At 35.5% G+C, this 19,934-nt stretch overlaps 3 protein-coding genes across 7 annotated transcripts; all 3 read left to right on the top strand.

Moving 5' to 3' along the window:
• Positions 1-1,722: 1,722 nt before the first annotated feature.
• Positions 1,723-6,042, top strand: LOC110752336 (uncharacterized). 5 transcript variants are annotated; one of them, XM_088254557.1, is made up of 9 exons: positions 1,723-1,805; positions 3,190-3,268; positions 3,919-4,296; positions 4,421-4,498; positions 4,788-4,952; positions 5,072-5,194; positions 5,289-5,372; positions 5,475-5,567; positions 5,655-6,042. In XM_088254557.1, the coding sequence occupies exons 5-9, from the start codon at positions 4,902-4,904 to the stop codon at positions 5,739-5,741; spliced, it is 438 nt and encodes a 145-aa protein (XP_088110683.1). In that variant the 5' UTR covers positions 1,723-1,805; positions 3,190-3,268; positions 3,919-4,296; positions 4,421-4,498; positions 4,788-4,901; the 3' UTR covers positions 5,742-6,042. The 5 variants fall into 5 exon arrangements, with proteins under 5 accessions (XP_088110683.1, XP_088110686.1, XP_021808659.2 ...); XM_088254560.1 differs by having other exon boundaries at positions 3,882-4,296; XM_021952967.2 differs by lacking the exon at positions 1,723-1,805 and having other exon boundaries at positions 3,019-3,268.
• Positions 6,043-10,761: 4,719 nt separating this feature from the next.
• On the top strand, positions 10,762-14,536 carry GALK (Mevalonate/galactokinase family protein). Its single transcript, XM_021952945.2, has 12 exons — positions 10,762-11,212; positions 11,298-11,482; positions 11,653-11,699; positions 11,906-12,000; positions 12,128-12,210; positions 12,331-12,585; positions 12,760-12,894; positions 13,037-13,171; positions 13,275-13,345; positions 13,842-13,919; positions 14,048-14,189; positions 14,291-14,536. The coding sequence occupies exons 1-12, from the start codon at positions 11,041-11,043 to the stop codon at positions 14,399-14,401; spliced, it is 1,509 nt and encodes a 502-aa protein (XP_021808637.1). The 5' UTR covers positions 10,762-11,040; the 3' UTR covers positions 14,402-14,536.
• A 2,210-nt stretch (positions 14,537-16,746) lies between these two features.
• LOC110752040 (uncharacterized) lies at positions 16,747-19,718 on the top strand. The gene is made up of 4 exons (XM_021952627.2): positions 16,747-17,043; positions 17,468-18,356; positions 19,024-19,168; positions 19,329-19,718. The coding sequence occupies exons 2-4, from the start codon at positions 17,810-17,812 to the stop codon at positions 19,387-19,389; spliced, it is 753 nt and encodes a 250-aa protein (XP_021808319.1). The 5' UTR covers positions 16,747-17,043; positions 17,468-17,809; the 3' UTR covers positions 19,390-19,718.
• Positions 19,719-19,934: the final 216 nt, after the last annotated feature.

Here is a 19,934-nt window from a genome sequence, read left to right as displayed (position 1 = left end):
TTTCAGATTTAATATGAATATATTATGATTTTTGGAAGTCAAATATTGAAAAATAGAAATAAATGGAAGATAATGACAGATGGCAGCGGCTGATGGGTGCGTCGTCAGCTTTTCCAGTGGGTGTCAGTATCTCATAGCTCCATGTTTCATTTTTGTGAGTTTATCTTAAAAAATTCAAGAAAAATCATTAAAAAATCAGAAAAATACATCGAAAATTTCTATGAATTCCTTGCAACATTATCTTCGACTCTAATACGTGAAAATCAAAATTTGACTTTCAGAAAATTGAAGTTACAGTTAGAGGAAGTGTTGTAGTGAGGAAGAGTAAGGATCTTCAACTTAGTGTTATAGGTAGTATATGAAAAAACTTAAGTTTGAGAAATTATTTAAATTATTTATGTTTCAAATTTATATTTTACAACTGAAAAGATGAAGAAAATGTCGCAAGGAGTTTGTGGCATTTTTCGGTGAATTTTTCAAATTTTTTACGAATTAATTATGATTTTTGAAAGTCAAAACATTGTAAAATAGTAATAAATGGAAGAGAATGACACATGGCAGTGTCTGATGGCTGGGTCCTCAGCTTGTCCAACTGGTGTCAATATCTCGTAGCGCCACGTGTCATTAATGTTTCATTTTTGTGAGTCTATCTTAAAAAATTCATGAAAAATCATTAAAAAATTAGAAAAATACACCAAAAATTTCTACGAATGCCTTTCGACATGATCTTCCACTCTAATGCGTGAAAATAAAAACTTGAATTTGTTAAATTCGAAGTAATAGTTGAAGGAAAAGTTACAGTTATAAAGACTAGTGATCTTAAACTTAGTGTCATTGTTAGTATGGAAGTAAACTTGACTTTGTGAAATTATTTGAATTTTTCCCTTAGTCAAAATTATATTTTGTCTCAAAAGATGTTGGAAATGTCACAAGGAGTCCGGGGTCTTTTTTAGTGAATTTTTCATATTTATTATGATTTTTGGAATTCAAAATATTGAAAAATAGTAATAAATAATAGAGAATGACACATGGTAGTGCCCGATGGGTGCATCGTCAACTTTTTCAATGGGTGTCAGTATCTCGAAGCGCCATGTGTTATTATTTTTTCATTTTTTTGAGTTTATCTTAAAAAATTGAAGAAAATTCATTACAAAAATCAGAAAAATACACCGAAAGTTTCTAAAAATTCCTTGTAACATTATCTTCGACTTTGATGCAAGAAAAAATGGCGCCCCACATGGAAATGTAAAATTTCGCGAAAAAGTTTTGGAGGAGAGAGGAAAGAGAACAAATTGAGGGTTTGATTCTAGTACAACTGTTTCACTTACAATTGCTTTTTGCGGAATCATTGGATTAGATCCAACGGTGTTCTCATATAAAATTCTTATGTAGTTGTTCTCACTAGATCCTGAAGAGAAATCTAAATTTCTGGCCCAACCCATTTCTTAAGCAATTGGGATTGGCACCAGAGTTTGTTGCTCTTGAAAAACATTAAGGAAATTGTATATTTATTTTTTTTGGTAATTAGAACTGTTTATGGATAATTTTCCCTTGCATAGTGTGACAACTTGTTATCTTGATGTCTATTCATATTTGACTAATATTGGCTCTGTGTGTGTGCGTGAGAGATGATGCACTCGTGTGTTATTACTAACGGTTCTGATGCATTTTATTCATGCTTTCGCGCTAAGCAATTCATAACTCATACTCTCTGTTTCTCTCCCAGTCTATTGCATTTCCCACAGAACGCCAAAACTCCCTTGTCCTCAGTTCCTTCTTCCTCTGGGCTACTCGACGCTAACGAGGTTAGGCCTTCAACTCAAGATTGTATCTTTATGGTTCTCTTATCAAAATCAACTCTTGAAATGGCGATTACAAGCATTTTGCTTCTTCTACTGTCATTATTTGTTATGCTTTCTATGTTTCTTTGTTCTGGGTCTGCCTTATTCTCTCACCCTCGGATCCTTTTTGCCTTTTTTTTATTATTTCTCTTTCATTCTGTATATTATCTTTGAGTTCTCTGTACAGTGGGTGAATAAAGTTTGTGTTTTTAAGAATTCCTGTAAGATTTTTGGTTATAATCCTTGAGTTTTCTTCTCAGTGGGTTAATAAAGTCTGTGTTTTTAAGAATTCACTGTAAGATTCTTGCTTATAATCTTTGAGTTTTCTTCTCAGTGGGTGAATAAAGTTTGTGTTTTTAAGAATTCACTGTACGATTCTTGGTTATATTGTTCATGGGTCTGCCTTATTCTCTCACCCTCGGATCATTTTTGCGTTTTTTAAAATTATTTCTCTTTCATTCTGTATATTATCTTTGAGTTCTCTGTACAGTGGGTGAATAAAGTTTGTGTTTTTAAGAATTCCTGTAAGATTTTTGGTTATAATCCTTGAGTTTTCTTCTCAGTGGGTTAATAGAGTCTGTGTTTTTAAGAATTCACTGTAAGATTCTTGCTTATAATCTTTGAGTTTTCTTCTCAGTGGGTGAATAAAGTTTGTGTTTTTAAGAATTCACTGTACGATTCTTGGTTATATTGTTCATGGGTATCCATGATTGTAGGGCAACATTACAAGCATTTTGCTTCTTCTGATGTGCTGTCATTATGTGTTATGCTTTTTATGTTTCTTCGTTCTGGGTCTGCCTTATTCTCTGTGATGTGCTGTCATTAAGTGTCTGTGAATTGGGTTCTGACGATAGATTGGTGAGGTGTCTGTGAATTGGGTTCCCTGAGGTGGGAATTGGTGGGGTGGAAGTTGGATTATCGGACTGGGAGGGAAGAACTGAGGCTGGTACCAGTACTTGTCATTGACGCCATGGACGCCAAGTCCGTAGATTTTCTGGTTTTAAATACCAGTGCGAGAGAAATCTAAATTTCTGGCCCAAAGATTTCTTAATGGGCGTAGGCCCATTTCTTAAGCAATTGGGATTGGCACCAAAGTTTGTTACTCTTGAAAAACATTAAGGAAATTGTATATTTAATATTTTTGGTAATTAGAACTGTTTATGGATAATTTTCCCTTGGATAGTGACAACTTGTTATCTTGATGTCTATTCATATTTGACTAATATAGGCTCTGTGTGTGTGCGTGAGAGATGATGCACTCATGTGTTATAACTAACGGTTCTGATGCATTTTATTCATGCTTTCGCGCTAAGCAACTCATAACTCATACTCTCTGTTTCTCTCCCAGTCTATTGCATTTCCCACAGAACGCCAAAACTCCCTTGTCCTCAGTTCCTTCTTCCTCTGGGCTACTCGACGCTAACGAGGTTAGGCCTTCAACTCAAGATCATATCTTTATGGTTCTCTTATCAAAATCAACTCTTGAAATGGCGATTACAAGCATTTTGCTTCTTCTACTGTCATTATTTGTTATGCTTTCTATGTTTCTTTGTTCTGGGTCTGCCTTATTCTCTCAACCTCGGATCCTTTTTGCCTTTTTTTTTATTATTTCTCTTTCATTTTGTATATTATCTTTGAGTTCTCTGTACAGTGGGTGAATAAAGTTTGTGTTTTTAAGAATTCCTGTAAGATTTTTGGTTATAATCCTTGAGTTTTCTTCTCAGTGGATTAATAGAGTCTGTGTTTTTAAGAATTCACTGTAAGATTCTTGCTTATAATCTTTGAGTTTTCTTCTCAGTGGGTGAATAAAGTTTGTGTTTTTAAGAATTCACTGTACGATTCTTGGTTATATTGTTCATGGGTATCCATGATTGTAGGGCAACATTAAAAGCATTTTGCTTCTTCTGATGTGCTGTCATTATGTGTTATGCTTTTTATGTTTCTTCATTCTGGGTCTGCCTTATTCTCTCATTCTCGGGTCCAATGTGATCATTTTTGCCTATTTTGTTACTTCTCTTTCGTTCTTTATGGGCGATGCAGGAACTGTTTGATGACTATGTGATCCGTTTTCCTACAGATGGCGTCCCTGACGTTGGAAACGCGGTTTTAGAGTGGTGAAGGACTACCAGCAGTTCATCCGTTCAAATGACCACCCTGCGAAAAAATCAGACTTGGATCACTATTTGGAAGAACCTGTGTTACCTTGGAGTCCAGATTTTATTGCATTGTCTTGGTGGAGAACCGCAGGCACCGAGTACCCTACCCTTTCCCGGATGGCACGGGATTTTTTGGCCATGCCAATGTCTCTGTCAACTGGAAATGGTGTATACTATACTGTACCAAAGCCAGCTGATGAACATATAGTTTGCTTGAAGCCAGACTTGATGAATGCCTTGATGTGTACTCGAAGCTGGGTATAGTAGGCACTAGGCAGGCACTGATACAATTTTAACAGGTAATTATCAATACTATTTCTTCTTTGTTCTTAATTATCTTCAATATGTATCCTGCAAGATGATTTAATTCTCATGAGATTTTTTTTCCCCTTTTTTCGTGCGTGTGCTTGATGTCGAGAACAGGTACAGTTTTTGCTTTTTGCTGCTCTTCCCTAGCTTATGGCTACCTCACTTTTGGAAGGCTTGGGAATCTCAGTTTAGGTAAGCAATTGACATAGACATTAAAGCAGTTACTTCTGAACTCCATTACAGAGATGGAACATTCTTTTTTTTCTGTTGTTGTATTGTAAATTTGTTTCCCTTGGATAGTAAAAACTAGCTGTCCTGTCTTGCTGTCTTGAGATGCGTGAATATATGATGCTAAATTTTACCCTATTGCTGCATTTGTATATTGCACTTTGGTTGAAATTCTGGTAACTTTACTGGTTCATAATATAGTAAAAGTGGAATTACAATATCCTCGGTGTTTTGAACTTTGATTTCATTGTAGTTTTGAACTGTTCTGTGGAGAGACAATGGACATGATGGAGTTTGCTGCTCAGCAATTATGTTAGGAACAAAAATTCATCTGACTTCATCTATCCTAAGTATGTTTAAAAAATAAATGCAATCTGGGACACTAGATCCCGATGTCGCGCTCCTGAATGCTTCACTGGTTTTATTCCATACTTTAACCATCCCTTTTTTAATTTTTTCCTTCAATGTTGTATTCTCTTTGCTGAGATCCTTCTTGTTGAGTTTCTCTAATGTTACCTTCACCCAAATTGGAAGCAGATACCAGATGTTTTTCCTTTGCTTGCAGCTGCACATAAGACACTTGTAGCCAAGTCCCTAGAGTCGCTGACAACGCATACTCTTCATTCTGAGCTTGTTTACAATTACTCAGGATCCAAGCATGTAATTTTCTACCTATTAACTAATATGTTCTGTGGTCTGTTGCTTATTTTTCTCGTGCTGCAAATTTGTAACCCTTAGCTTTGAACGTGACTAGATCGCAGAATCGTTGAAAAGATGTGGCATATCTGAAAGCTCGACTTATGTTCTTGCCGCTCGTTTTAATGCTTCTTCTGATGAGGTAAGATCACTCTGAAAGGTGTAGTAGATCAAACCTTGCATTGCTTCAGGATATCAGAAAATGTTAGCCATTCTGACTTTAATAATTTTTGTTGAATACTAGATTGAACAAAAAGCAGTAGAGAAACTAATCAATGGAAAAGAGATTGACTTGGAGGAGTTGGGAGGTAGAGCAGAACAAGCCCAAATACAAAAGGTACACTCTTGATCACTTTTCTAACGGCAATTAGTTTTGTTGTGATTTTGTTTCTAGTTAGTGATCATCAGCGCTCGTAATTTTCAGCACTATAAGATAACTAGCGTGGAACTAGGGATATCTTCTCTTGCCGATGCCATTACTTGCCGAATTGCCTCTCGTGATGCCTTGTGAGAAGAATGAGGTTCATGTTCTGGGAATTTAGAGCTTCATTTGAAGGTGGCCAAGGAAACAGAAAACCTGTAGCTTACTATTCTTGTTTTAGCAATTTCAACTGTCCGGTGTAATATGTAAGTATACTTGTAGGCAAAGGTGAAATTTGGAAAACGTGATTATGCTACCTATACCCTGAACCAATGACAAAATTCGCTTGAAATTGTGGTACTAGTTTAGTTGTGAGATTGCTTGTATGAGAAAAATTCAATTGTTGATCATTATTGATTTCTTGGACAGTCGTAGACTTACATATCTATTAGTGGGGAAGATGCATCATCCTTCTACTATGTTCATTTGGTGTTTTTAGTTTATTGGTTTCTTGTTGATCATTAGTGGGGAAGATGCGTCATCTTTCTACTATGTTCATTTGGTGTTTTTAGTTTTATTTTTCCATGTTCAGAGAGACATGATTTCCCATTTTATATTTATCTCTAAAAGAATGTGGAAACTTTTGCCCTTTTACTGAGAAAGGGAAGGTCCCTGTTTGTTTTTTATCACCAAGTTTTGCTGAGGATTGATTTGGTGATTTGGTAATGCTATGCTCTAATATGTAGTTTCAGAAATGTCTTAATCATAGAGTTTCGGATGCAACTCTTGTTTAAATCCTAATTCTAGTTTACGAGGTTAAATGCAAGATATAAAGAATGTTTGCCTATATTTTTGTCACCATTTCCTAAGTTATCTATTTTATCCTCAGCCAACATATTTTGGTATAATAACATAATATCACCTAGTAAAGACTCAATTAATCAAATTATTTGTGTTTGCATACAAATAAAAACTCAATTATACATAAACTCGGTGGAATTTATAACTTTAACAATAAACAAAAAGCTTTTGATTTGGAGGAAAAGAAATATACATGTCAATTTGGTAATTATAATAACAAAAAAAAACTTACATTTAATTATTTAAAAATTATTATTTTTTAGTCTGACACAGCACCAAACATAGGTCTTCACTATTTTTACAATCCAGCTTCTTAGTCTAAAGCAGCACCAAACGTAGGTCAGTACTTAATCCAGCTTAGGCCAATCCGAGTTAATTCGAGATAGTCCCAGAATTTAATCTAGTCCATGACAGTCCGCCGTGCCAAACGACCTCTTTGTGCTCTCACTCTCTCTGAGCTCTTTCCTCTGGGCGACCATCCCAAACGAGATTTGTCTGAATCTCAAGTTTGTGTCTTTCTTATACATTCTAAACAATGATCACGCGCTTTTTGCTTTCTTGTACTGTATTTCGCTTTCTGGGTTTTCTTTTTGTCTTTACAATGCTTTGTTTTTATTCATTTGTTGGTTATAATAATTTTGAGGGTGTATTTTTTAAAAAAAAAAGAGTTTATTGCGGGATTTTTGCTTATATTGTTAATGGGTATCCATGATTTTATTGATTCTATTTTGTGCTATGGTGCTAAAAAGTTTGTGTTCATTAGATATGTCAGGGATTCGTGAAGCTGATGAAGCTGTTGGTTCTAAAATGAAAGGAATGTGTGATCATGAAAATGGCGGCTGGGGTAGCGACAACGACGATGTGAATGGCATGTCATTTGATTCTGATGCAAGGTTTGAGGGGTTTGAATTTGATGAGCAAAAAGCACTGAGGGCTTTTGCAAATTTTGTTTGCTCTGCTCATGTTCCACCCGAGTGTGATTTTTGAGAGTTGTCACATAAGTTTAACACGCTGTAATTTAAGATTAGCGATATCGAAGTACTATAATTTCCGTAAGTTTTTGTTCCCTTCGGCACATTTTATTGATGAAATTTGGAAGCTGAGAAATTGGGTACTTCACTTCCGCTGTGTTTTGGATCCATGGGATGAAGATGATTTATGTGATGATGTCTCTTGTCAAACTAAAGCTCATCCTAAATTTCTACATGTCATAAAACTTCAAATTTCCATATGTAGTTATTACCTAATTAATATACATATAAACGGTTCGGAAGTAGAGATCAGAAAGAAAAACATTAATTAACATACTCAAAATTCATAAAACATAATAAATGAAATATAAGCAATTGCCCATTTTTAAGTGAAAAGAATAGTAATTAAAGTAGAACTTATAAAAGGCAATTAATTAAAGAAAAGAAAAATTAGGTTTAACTCAAAAAAATCTTTGGTAAATCATCATGTAGTAATTGTTTTCAAGTGTTTATAACTAGGGAAAAACAAAAACAAAAACATTAACAACTCCGAATCAATATGATTCACCCTGGGCTGTAGGAGTAGGAGAGTACATGGTAGATTGAGCTGCTACTATGATTGGGTTTCTGTCATTCCCTTTTTCAAGCTCCGCCTCAAATTCAATGAAGCATGAGCGCAATTTAGCCCCAAAACTTTGCTCCGAGTCATGCTTGAGTCTCAGTCTAGTCAAACGACAAAGGAGCCACATAGACACTGCAAGATGAATTAATGGTTAGAAAAAAAGATAATAATAATCATTTATACAAACACAAGTTCAAAATTTGATCAAAAAAATTATACTTACAGACTCCAAGATGTATCAATTGAACAGTCTTTTGCAACAGGTCAAGGCAAAAAGTTAGACATGCGCAAATCACCACCCATGATGTATCCACCTTCAACGACGAAATATCATAAGAAGCCGCCGGTATAAGACATCCTGGGATTAATACCAGAACGCCAATTTCTAATCTCTGAAGTAGGCTTAAAATCCTGCTACCAGAAGATTCATGATCCATTATCGTATGGTACAAGTTGATTCTAGAATGGCTCTAATTGCTTTGTCTCTTTGATTAATTCTTCAATATGCAACCCTTAATCCCTACACACACACACACGTATATATAGATGCATAGGATGTGAACAAGTAGGTGTAGGTGTTCAATCAAAGTGAGGAGTCTGAAGATTGAAGGGATTTGTAATTTGATGCGAAGATAAAAAACCAAAAAGTGAAAGCATATATCAGTATTAATTATACAGGAATGAGGATTCCTCGTTTAATATGAATAGTATACATGACTGATTTAATATGAATAGTATATATATATATTCTAATATACAATTACCTAATCAATATTCTTTTACAAAAAAGAATAATTTTTGTAGGTATATATTAGAATTTGTTTAATATTATTATATTTAGGTAGTATATTAGTGTACGGTTGGTATTACATGATTATTTATGTATTCATTGATTTATTTTTATCAAAACATTTCAATTAAATATAAAGGCTAAACACGAGGAATTTGACAAGTAAGATAGATGGCAAGTGTGTAAATATTTTGTAATTTTAGGACAACTATTAACCTATATTCAAATTTGGGTTTTTTTGATAATAGTTTTAAAATAGATGAGTTTATTTCTAGGATATAAGAGTTCCAAGGGGCTATCTCGTAACAACCCTTTTTTCAAGACCAAAAGAAAAGAAATTAAACTATTACACATGTGATCAATTGTTGAAAAGTATAAGTTTGTCTAGCTAGCTTTTGATTTAGTGATATTTTCATAATGTTGAAAAAGGTTCCAAATTACACTTTACCCTTTATGGGCCGACCCGGTGTGAGTGGGGATTAGTCTGGGTTGTGGTTAAGACTTAAAGGTGCCACCCATAGTTGGGGCCCATCCAGGACCACCTAATGATTTAAGACAAAAAAAAAAAGTTCCAAATTCGAAACTCCTAACCCACATTATTAATTGTAAAAATAAATTTAAAAAGTTCAAAAAATTTGACAATTCATACACACATGTGTACTTTAGCTGTGTCAGCTCGTAATTATCAAAGAACTTGAAGCTCAATTAACTATAATTATTTATTCATGCTTGAAGTTTTGTGTTTGAATCTTTCCATTATATTGAATGTAGAAAATGAAAACTCCTATTGAAAGAAGGACAAAAAATGTTTGGAATTTATTCTCCATAGCTTGGTGGCCAATGTTTTGGATTTATGCAGCCAAGGTAAGGAATGGGTTACTAAAGCAATTTGTTCCGATAGAGACAAGACAACATTTAAAATATGATCTTCAGTTCAAGAATAGTTTTGGAATTTGTTCTCCATAGCGTGGAGGCCACTGGATCATTTGATCAATGTAGCTAATGTAAGAAATGGGTTATAAAAGCAATTTGTTCCGTTAGAGGCAAGGCAACTTTTTTATTTATCATAAGCTATATAATTTTATTGATAAAGGGCATATGCCACGAGGATTATATGAGTTTTTCTACATATAAATTGTCTGATAAAGTGCGGTCGTCTGGTATATAAATGTGCAAAGAATATATCATCAAAGTTTCTGGCTCTCCCTGCTAAAAAGTTCCCTTATGTTCTTTGCAACAGAGAAAGACTTCCATGAAACGAGGATAACACTATTTTACTATCATCGAACAATAACATTATGACACCCGTGTCAATATCACCAACTCTCCCCATACAAGATAAGACAACATTTAACCTATAATCAAATTTCATATTTATATCGTAGTGAAATTATTCAGGATTAGTATTTTGGAATCAAATGCTAAAACTTAATCCGTAGTTAGTGTTTTTAATAGATGGCAAGATTAGATAAGGGGGTAAAAAGCACTCCCCGATTTATCATGAGCCAAATATTCTAAAAGAGCACACCAATTACCATATAAACTTTTTTTTTTCTTTCCAATATCAGTTCACCCGCCTATTGTAATTGAAAATAAAATTCACATATGATACAAACCGTAACATTTTTACCAACCTGACGTGGCAATTACCATAGTAATCCGTGTCAATGTCATCATTCATTTCACCGAAGCTATCCATAACCACGTCGGATAGTGAAGTCATCGCTAACCAATTAAGAACAAAACTTCTATTTTTGAATTCGAATTATGAATTTTCCCACGTAACTAGATTTAGATTTAGCTGTAATCAGTTAAAGATTAAAAAAAGTGGATGAAAAGGAAAACTGGGACTCTCTTTTGTCCTCCTTTTTTAACTTATCGGAATCTTAATCCTATGATCTTTTACTTTATCATCAATTAGCGGTTTCTGTCCTGCGCGACACTCCTCCCATCGACCGTTTCAGTTTTTTGGCCCAAACTCCTCTCTCTCTCTCTCTCTGTGTCTCTCTCTAGAAGAAAAGCCCAACAACAAACAACCTCCAATTAAACTACTACAATTTTCTCTCGCTTGCCATATATACAAAGTGCAATTCAATCACCCTCGTCATCATCCAAAACAGTGCCGTACATTATTATATTTCCTTTGTATTATTATTCCACCACAAGAAGAGTTAGTGTTGCAGAGGAAGCAAATCAATCAATCGAATGGCTCAAATCTTCAAGCACGAAGAGCTCCCGATCCCAATTCACGACAGCCTGGATCCTGTCTATGGCGACTCTTCCCAACTCGAAGAGGCGCAGCTTCGTTTCCACACTTTGAAGTCCAAGTTTCAACAGGTCTTCGGTCACGCCCCTCAACTGTTCGCTCGCTCTCCAGGTCTGTATCTCTCTGTCTCTGTCTCTGTCTCTGGTTTTCAATTCTGTGTATGTGTTTTTGATTTTGTGTGATCGGACGGTGGCAGGGAGAGTGAACTTGATCGGAGAGCACATAGACTATGAGGGCTATTCGGTGTTGCCGATGGCGATACGACAGGACACCATTGTCGCAATTCGGAGGCACGACGAGGGAGAGGCCGAGAAGGTTCTCAGAATTGCCAATGTCAACGATAAGTACCAAATATGTACTTATCCCGCTGACCCTAACCAGGTCCTTAATATTTGCCTTTTTTTTTGCATTGCTTTTTTCTGAAATTTTGTATCTTTTCGACCCATAATTGTTTGAATTGCGCATTTGCTTAATTACAGAGGTTCCCCAGTCGATTTTCAATTTCGGTCAAAGTTCGAACTTTTTAAACTTTTTTTGTTTTTTGGGTGCAGGAAATTGACTTGAAGAATCACAAATGGGGCCATTACTTCATTTGTGGGTGAGACATAGAAAAACCCATGCTTTAATGTTGCTTTCATCTCGGTTAATGCTTGTTAATTAATCAAGCAGTTTGCCTGATAGAAAATATAAAGGGTTGTTGGTACTTTATATTTATCTTAATTCGCCTTAATGATGAGGAACACTTTTGAATATTTAAAAGTTAAAACTATCAATTATGAGGTACTGATGGCTAATGTTCTTCAGGTACAAAGGTTTTTATGAGTACGCCAAATCCAAAGGAGAAAATATTGGCGCACCAGTTGGACTTGATGTTCTTGTTGATGGAACAGTTCCTGCAGGTATAGTTCCCATAAATTAATTAATACATATAGAAAATCTATGTATTGCCAATTTTAAGGTTAAGTTTTTCTCATGTAGTGGAGTAAAATCTGAGATGTTACATACTGGTTTGTTTGCTTCGTATAGGGTCTGGACTATCAAGCTCTGCAGCATTAGTTTGTGCTTCTACTATTGCTATAATGGCTGCTTTTGATGTGAATTTTCCCAAGGTATACCGCATGTGTACCAATAGTCTATAGATGTATGAATAAGTTTCTTGGTAATCTTCAAGGGACCTTCTGATTTTAGAATCACCTCTTTCAAATTCTAACATTCTTTCTTGTGAGCAGAAAGAAGTTGCCCAACTTACATGCGACTGTGAGCGACACATTGGTACACAATCTGGTGGAATGGATCAGGCAATCTCAGTGATGGCCAAGACTGGATTTGCAGAGCTAATTGATTTCAACCCTATACGTGCTACTGATGTGCAACTTCCAGACGGTGGAACTTTTGTTGTAGCCCATTCCTTAGCAGAATCTCAGAAAGCAGTAACTGCGGCAATAAATTACAATAACAGAGTTGTTGAATGTCGTCTAGCTTCTGTAAGTTTGATAATCTCTGTAGTAAGATATATCTTACATGTGATTTAATATATTTTTAGGCATTGGTCCAAACATTAATCTTAGTTCCATTTTCTGAGATCCTAATACAAGGGTTGGTGTCTTTTATTTTCAGAAATATTATATACTCACAATGTGGTCTTGGAATTTTTTTAGATTTTGCTGGGTATAAATTTGGGAATGAAACCGCAAGAGGCAATTTCAAAAGCCAAAACTCTTTCTGATGTTGAAGGGTTGTGCATATCATTCGCTAGTACTCGAGGGTCTTCAGATCCTGCCCTTGCTGTAAAGGTAGTTTCCTTCATTGTGTGCCAAAATTTTCATTTTATCAACCAGTGGTTGATACATGTAATTTATGTATTTTGTCGTTTTAGGTTCATATTAATCACTCCAGTATCTTTATCAGTTACATAACGCTTTGTCTTTGCTGCAGGAGTATTTGAAAGAAGAACCTTATACAACTACCGAAATAGAGAAAATCCTTGGGGAAAGTCTACCATCTATCTTCGCAACTTCTCCATCTTCTTTGAATGTATTGAATGCTGCTAATCACTTCAAGTTATATCAGGTACTTCTTTTGTTGTCTCCGATATCAAGTTATCACTAAATCTGTTGATTCTTTTCTTTCAAATTGGAAATTTTCTTTAATTTTGACAACTCCTGTTTACCAGAGAGCCTCCCATGTCTACTCTGAAGCCAAGCGGGTACATGCTTTCAAGGACACTGTATCATCAAATTTAAGGTGCGCATATTAGTTGAGGAAGTGGCAATTTGTGTATGCTACAAGAAGGGAATAGCCTTCCCGTTTTTTATTCTACCCCTTTATTAGACAGAGAGAGATACCCCACTTTTGCTACAAGAGCCAGTGGTGTGTTATATTAATTCATATGGGATATTTTCCCCTTTCCCCGTGATGCAGTAAAAGTACATTCTTTTTAAGATAAATAAGAAACAGTTCCATTTAGAAAATGCTGAAAATTGATGAATTCCAAATTTGAGCTTAGAGATACTCAAGTGAGCTTAGATCTGTATGGTTTGAATGAGGAATTTATACTCTCATGTTCATTCTGTAGCCAATAGTAATCACAGGTCACTGCACTGCATGCTCTGTGATGGACATGCACTGGTGTTTTAATATATACACATGCATTATAGACAGTCTTTAATATGTCTGCAGGCTTGTTAGAGGTAGGAACAATCCCAAAGGTTTTATTCTAACACTCGAAGTATTTTTGCAGTGATGAGGATAAGCTAAAGAACCTTGGTGATCTTATGAATGGGAGCCACTATAGCTGCAGTGTGTTATATGAGTGCAGGTACAAATTTCTGGAATCTACATGCATACTGACACAATTGCAATAGTTTTTAATCCCTCGTACATCTATCTGTAATTTGAGATGGTCCTTACCCACTTACAATGTCTTTTCTTTTTTCACTCACCTAGCTGTCCGGAGTTGGAAGAACTCGTAAATATTTGTCGGGAGAATGGGGCTCTTGGGGCAAGGCTTACAGGAGCGGGATGGGGAGGCTGTGCTGTTGCTTTGGTAAAGGATAGTATTGTCCCAGAGTTTATCCTTAACTTAAAGGTTATATCCTCTAACATCATCCTTAATTGGACTTTTTCTCCATTGTTGATTTATTGGAGTTGTTGAACCTAAATATCATTTTATTGTTCAATCTGTATCAGGAACGGTTCTACCAGTCGCGGATCGACAGAGGTGTCATAAACAATAACGACCTCGGCCTATATGTTTTCGCTTCCAAGCCGTCGAGTGGCGCTGCTATTTTCAAGCTTTAGTATATGTTAACTTGTGCAGTGCTCTGTGACTTCGGCTTCAAACTATATAGTACTCTGACTGTCTTAACTAAATGTATGTCGATGAACCATATGAATCTCTACTTCAATTTAATAAAACCTGGTGCGTTCCATTCAGAGTTCTCTCCAATGTTTTAAACCTGGTGCGTTCCTACGAGCTTGCCTTTCAATGGACTGTAGGACCATTGTGTTCAAGAGGGTAGCCTTCCTAGTTGTCTCAAGCCCCACGTTATATTCATAGGCCATAGTGACTTACATTTCAGAGATCTTAGGTTCGAATTCTCATGTCATCATAGTTTATGTGTGTGTGAGAAATCCCCCTCTCTATAATTTAGACTATCGCTTATACTTAATAAATAAATAAACATAATTAATTAATCATAATTTAATCAACTACTCCCCTAGTAGATCTCCCCTAATTGATGGCAGAGTAAGTCTAGAATGGGTATCGTATGAGAAGGAGGAAGTGTAAAACAGATTTAGGTTTGTATATTGTTATGTATGTATTTTAACAGAATGGACCAACTTCCTTGACAACCTAACATGCATACATAGTTGGGTGTCCTATCCAGGGACCCAGGCTCATATGCAGCACATTTGATAGCTCAGTTTTAACAGAATCTTAAGTGGTCCCAAATCGATATATGCGGCCGAGGAGCAAAAATTTAAAATAAAAAATAAAAAAACTATTATGATGCCTTTGCTGGCTTAAGGGGAAGAATCGATAACCACTTTTCTTTTTAAGTTTTTTCTTAAATCTGAATTTGAACCTGCTCAATTTTGAAGTTCCTGTGCTTTCGTTGTAAACAACTTATCAGCTGCTAGGCTACAAATCAACTGCTACAACAAAACACTCAACCAACACTTAAATCAAATAAAGTTTCATCCTACTTGCTCACGAGCATCAACTTCTCGTACAAATGCATCGACGTTTCTTACATTAACACTCTAAAACAATATCTCAAACACTTCAATTATTTAGTTATTTTAGGAAATTACCCACCTAAACAAGGCATGCACCACAGGAGCACAATATCTCTGAATGTGCCCCCCATATCAAAAGATGGGACATAAACTCAATTATCAACTCAATTAGCCGAAAAGAAGAAAACAAGCTCTGTATTTGATCATATATACATGTAGGTCGGTGGGCTCCAAATAAGTCCCCCACCTACGCAGCATCAAAAGCCCTTTAATTAAATTCCAATATCACCTTTAAGATCTCTGCATTTTTATTTCACGTGGAGTGTAGAGTGTGGAATTAGTGAAGAGGGGGTTGGCCTACCCCATAACCCATCCATTTTTATCTTTTGTTCATGGATTTTGATCACACACAGATTTATTTCAATTATATGGAGGAGCAGTAATTGGAGGTCACAATCCAGCTAAGAGGCTAAGACTATGACTATCTTTTCTTTTGTCTTTACAAATGTCCTCATGAATTTTAAATTTTTGGACCAATTTTGTCTGTACGACATTTATATGGTTCATGTTCGATTTACCTGTTGGCAGTATCTTTTTGGGTTTTGTCAATTATCTTCATATTTTGTTTTGCTAAAAAAAATTAAAAGAATTTTTTAAGAACGCGTTTAGTTTCTTTTTTTTTTTGTGTGTTTATAATATCCATCTTATATTATTACGTGTGAATTAATTATACCACGTGACCATATAGTTTGTTACTTTGTTACTTATAAGAAAAGAAGACCAAACTATTCTTGGTTAAGATTTGTGATATCTGTTTTATGAAGAAAATCCTAATCCTTCAACTAGATTGTAAACAAATCCCTTACAAACTTCCTCATACCAATATGTGTTATGAATGAATGATTGTGATCTTTGCAATTACAGCATAAATTTGAGGACAGAGATAAATGCTCCCGGATTTATTGAGGATAAAGATAAATAACTGAGTTATTGCTAAACTTAGCATTATAAGATTGATTAATTTCTATTACTAGACATTCCGGTTGATTATGTTATTGAAATGTTAGTTAAAACTTCATAAATAAATAAAAATTGTTAGTTAAAACAAATAATAATGTGAATTCATGTTCAAAACAAAAGCCTGAATTTAATTGAAAAAACTAACAAAGAATATCCCACAAGATTGTATGGCATATACCCATTGTCATTATAAAAGAATTTGAAGAGACTAATGAAAATTTTTCTTTGAAAATTGGATTAGAAGTATTGGTTACTAATCACAAGGGCCAACCCTAATTAGCCAATTGTAATCAAAAGTAGCCAAAAGGGATTTTTTTTATAAAAAAGATTTGAATAAACAAAGTCAAAGACTCAAAATGCCATGCAAGTGTCGGTGAAGGTTTTGAGGAGAGAAGAAAACATCAGATTCCCATAATTTGCGGTGGTGTTTATCCGACGAAGATATAGCGCCACAATAATGAAAATCTGAAAATCGAAATATTTATATAAAGCCCAGCACTTTCTCGGTGATTCCCCTAAAACCCCTCTTGTCCATTCCCTTCTCTCTCTCTCTCTCTCTCTCTCTCTCCCCTTCACTCTGACTCTCTTTAATTAGCACTTGAACCTCCATATTTGACGCTAGCTTCCCTGGAAGCTCTTTCTCTGCATCGGATCTGGGGTTTCTTCGCGTTCTTTTGAAGGTTTCTACTTTCCCTTTTCTTTTGTATTTTATTCATTTTTATTTCATTATTCAAATCATTTCTCAATGTTTGAGTTTTGGGTTTTTTGGGAAACTACAATATTATTTTCCTGATGATGTGAAGGGGCTGATTGGATGTTCATACGGTCCATTTAAATCGTTGCCTGATGTAGTTTTGATTGGTTTTGCTTTAAAGTTTCAGTCTTTAGTTTTGTTTGATCAGGTTTGTTTCGATTTTGCATTGATTTGGAAGCTCTATGTTGGTACATTTAAGCAATTGAAAGCTGTTATTCACATTCAAGTTTTATTATAAATTTATTGATTCTCAGCACGTTTTTGTGCACATTACATTCGAGTTTTTGTTTTTTTTTATTGTTTTTGGCTTGTATTATTGGTAATGGTTGAAGGGTTTTGTTGATTGACAGGAAAGGGGGAAAAAAGAAGGGAGGTTGTTGTTTAAACTTTAAAGGTTGATTGTTCTTTGGGAAAGCGCATGAGCCGTGTCGAACAAGTTAAATTGCATTCAATTAAGCTGTCTTCCATTTGTTTGCAAGTTAAATTGGAAAGTGTTGTTTGCTTGATGAAGCTAGATATCAAGTTTCACCTGTAAAACTAATATATATGTTGCAAAGAGGTAATTCCTTATAATGGGTTGACTCCAAAGTTTCAAATTTGGCTGTTTCCTTTTGAGGGGTGAAAATATCGTGGCTTTGATAATTTGGAGTGTGGGGAACAGGTTAACAATTACGTTGGGTTAATTGGTTGTAATGGATCATAAGAGTCCGAGGGAAAAAGACTCTGAAGTTGATCTTGAAAGTGGGGTGGTAGTTAGTGAAGAAGATTCAAGCGACAGCCCTGTTTCGAGTGCTAAGAAGCAGGCAAAGACATTAATTTCTAAGGTTTGTGGTGGACTTTTGGATGGATCAGTTAAGGTTGAAGAGAGGGTCAGTTTGTGTGGCAATGGGTCCAATTCCAATGGACTCTCCCCCGAGAATTTGAAAGTGGCAACAAACAAGATGTTGCAAGGAAATGAAGGTACAGATCACACAGAGAAGACACGGGTGAAGGATAAGCGTAAGAAGACAAGCAATAAAAAACCTCCTAAACCTCCCAGACCTCCAAGAGGCCCATCATTGGATGCAGCGGACCAGAAGTTAATCAAGGAACTCTCTGAGATTGCCATGTGGAAACGTGCAAGGATTGATCGGATGAAAGCCTTGAAGAAGATGAAAGCTGCTAAGGCATCATCTTCCAATAGCAGCATATTTGCCATGGTGTTCACCATTCTCTTCTGTCTTGTGCTAATCTTTCAAGGTGATATTTCTTTGATTGAACTTGAGTTTCAGTTACCAGATCTGTGGTATTTGATAGTTCTTAACTTGTTTCTGGTGATAATAAATAGCTTAGTTTAAGACAGAACACTTTTTCCTAGTTAGGAACCCAATGAAATACATGGCCGGTTATGATTCCAAACTGTTTTGGTGAACTTGTGATGTGCATATCATTTTTGCTTTATGTAATTGATAGTTAAACTTTTGGATCTCATCAGTGCTTACTCTATCATTTCTTTTGGCTAATCCCTGAAAAATAAATGGGTTAATTTTTACATACATTGTTTACAGAGATGCCTAAAGCCCTTTCCTTGTCCCTATTACTTGGTTTTTATTTCTTTTTATTTTATTAAATATGCCTTTTGTCTTCAAAAGTGTAATACTAGTTTCTTTGTCATCTCTTTCCTCTATAGATAGGGTCAGCAACCAACATAGGGAGACTAGGCTATATCTGATTGAAAATAGGTCAGGCTTTAGAAAACACTTTGATGGAAGTGGTACTTTTTTTTTTCTGGAACAATTTTGTGGTGCTTTTTTCCTTCCCTGTTAAGGGTTTATGATCATTTTTCCCTACTCATTACTAGACATTTATATTCTTTTTGCTTATACTCGTAACTTGACAGTAACATTCTATTGGCATTTCTGTGCAGGAATTTCTTCTAGAAGAAGCTCACCTGTAAGCTTCGAGGGATCTCCTGTGTCTGGAGGAGGAATGGAGGGCAGTTTCATCTCCGTTCAGTACTACCCAAATCTGTCATCAACTGCCCCAAATGGGCCTGGTTCCGAGTCCCCCAAGTACGTTAGTTCATTTTAGCTTTAAATGTGTATCCTGGTAAAATTGCTGTTTTTTTGTTGTTGGGAATCTTCATATCTTGAATTTTTTTTCTTTAACGTAAGGAATAATATTAGTTTCAGAGTCTGAAATAAAATATTTCACTTTTATTGCACCTTGCAGTATCGTAGAGCAGGTTGCTGGTTCAGATCCGCGGGAGAAGCTGAAAAGATGGGCAGGATGATATTGCAATGTTGTTGCCTAGTCTATCTGGAAGAACAAATTTCCATATCTTTTGAATCCTCATGCAAGCCATTGATACTTCCACTTTTTTGTTTGAATGGTCTACTGAAGCTGATTTATCCCCTGTATGTACAGAGAGAGAGAGAGAGAGACAGAGAGAGACAGAGAGAGAGACAGAGAGACAGAGAGAGACAGAGAGAGGGAGGTTACGTACGATACAATTTTTAGTAGTGTTCTGCAGGTGATGTCAAGTGCATACTGATAAGTTGCCTTCTTTGCAACCTGTCCAAATAAAATTATGGTAATTATCCTACTAGTTTAGTTTTCCAAGATTTAGAATCGAAATTCTTTTCCCTTGTAAATTCTAGAAAATCACCAATTCGTCTTTTCAAATACTGCATTTTTTTTTTCCTTTTGGCTGAAATTGGAAGTGATAAGTGAATCCCATTGGCACTTAGTAATGTTTATGCAGGCATGTGATCTAAATGCCATTTTCCTTTTATGAAATTCAGGGTTTATTATGATGGGTTTTCTAAATATAGTTTG

The sequence above is a fragment of the Prunus avium genome, chromosome 1 (assembly GCF_965620075.1).
Source record: "Prunus avium chromosome 1, drPruAviu1.hap1.1, whole genome shotgun sequence".
Classification (NCBI taxonomy): Eukaryota; Viridiplantae; Streptophyta; class Magnoliopsida; order Rosales; family Rosaceae; genus Prunus; species Prunus avium.
Note: the sequence above shows the minus strand (reverse complement) of the source record. Positions and strands in the feature narration are given on the sequence as shown.

Coding starts and splice junctions, on each gene's coding strand:
- LOC110752336 (XM_088254557.1), top strand. CDS start 4,902: ATGCAATCTGGGACACTAGATCCCGATGTCGCGCTCCTGAATGCTTCA. Junction 4,953..5,071: donor CGCTCCTGAATGCTTCACTG/GTTTTATTCCAT, acceptor AATTGGAAGCAG/ATACCAGATGTTTTTCCTTT. Junction 5,373..5,474: donor TTAATGCTTCTTCTGATGAG/GTAAGATCACTC, acceptor GTTGAATACTAG/ATTGAACAAAAAGCAGTAGA.
- GALK (XM_021952945.2), top strand. CDS start 11,041: ATGGCTCAAATCTTCAAGCACGAAGAGCTCCCGATCCCAATTCACGAC. Junction 12,001..12,127: donor TGATGGAACAGTTCCTGCAG/GTATAGTTCCCA, acceptor TGCTTCGTATAG/GGTCTGGACTATCAAGCTCT. Junction 12,586..12,759: donor TTGAATGTCGTCTAGCTTCT/GTAAGTTTGATA, acceptor GAATTTTTTTAG/ATTTTGCTGGGTATAAATTT.
- LOC110752040 (XM_021952627.2), top strand. CDS start 17,810: ATGGATCATAAGAGTCCGAGGGAAAAAGACTCTGAAGTTGATCTTGAA. Junction 18,357..19,023: donor TCTTGTGCTAATCTTTCAAG/GTGATATTTCTT, acceptor ATTTCTGTGCAG/GAATTTCTTCTAGAAGAAGC. Junction 19,169..19,328: donor CCTGGTTCCGAGTCCCCCAA/GTACGTTAGTTC, acceptor TGCACCTTGCAG/TATCGTAGAGCAGGTTGCTG.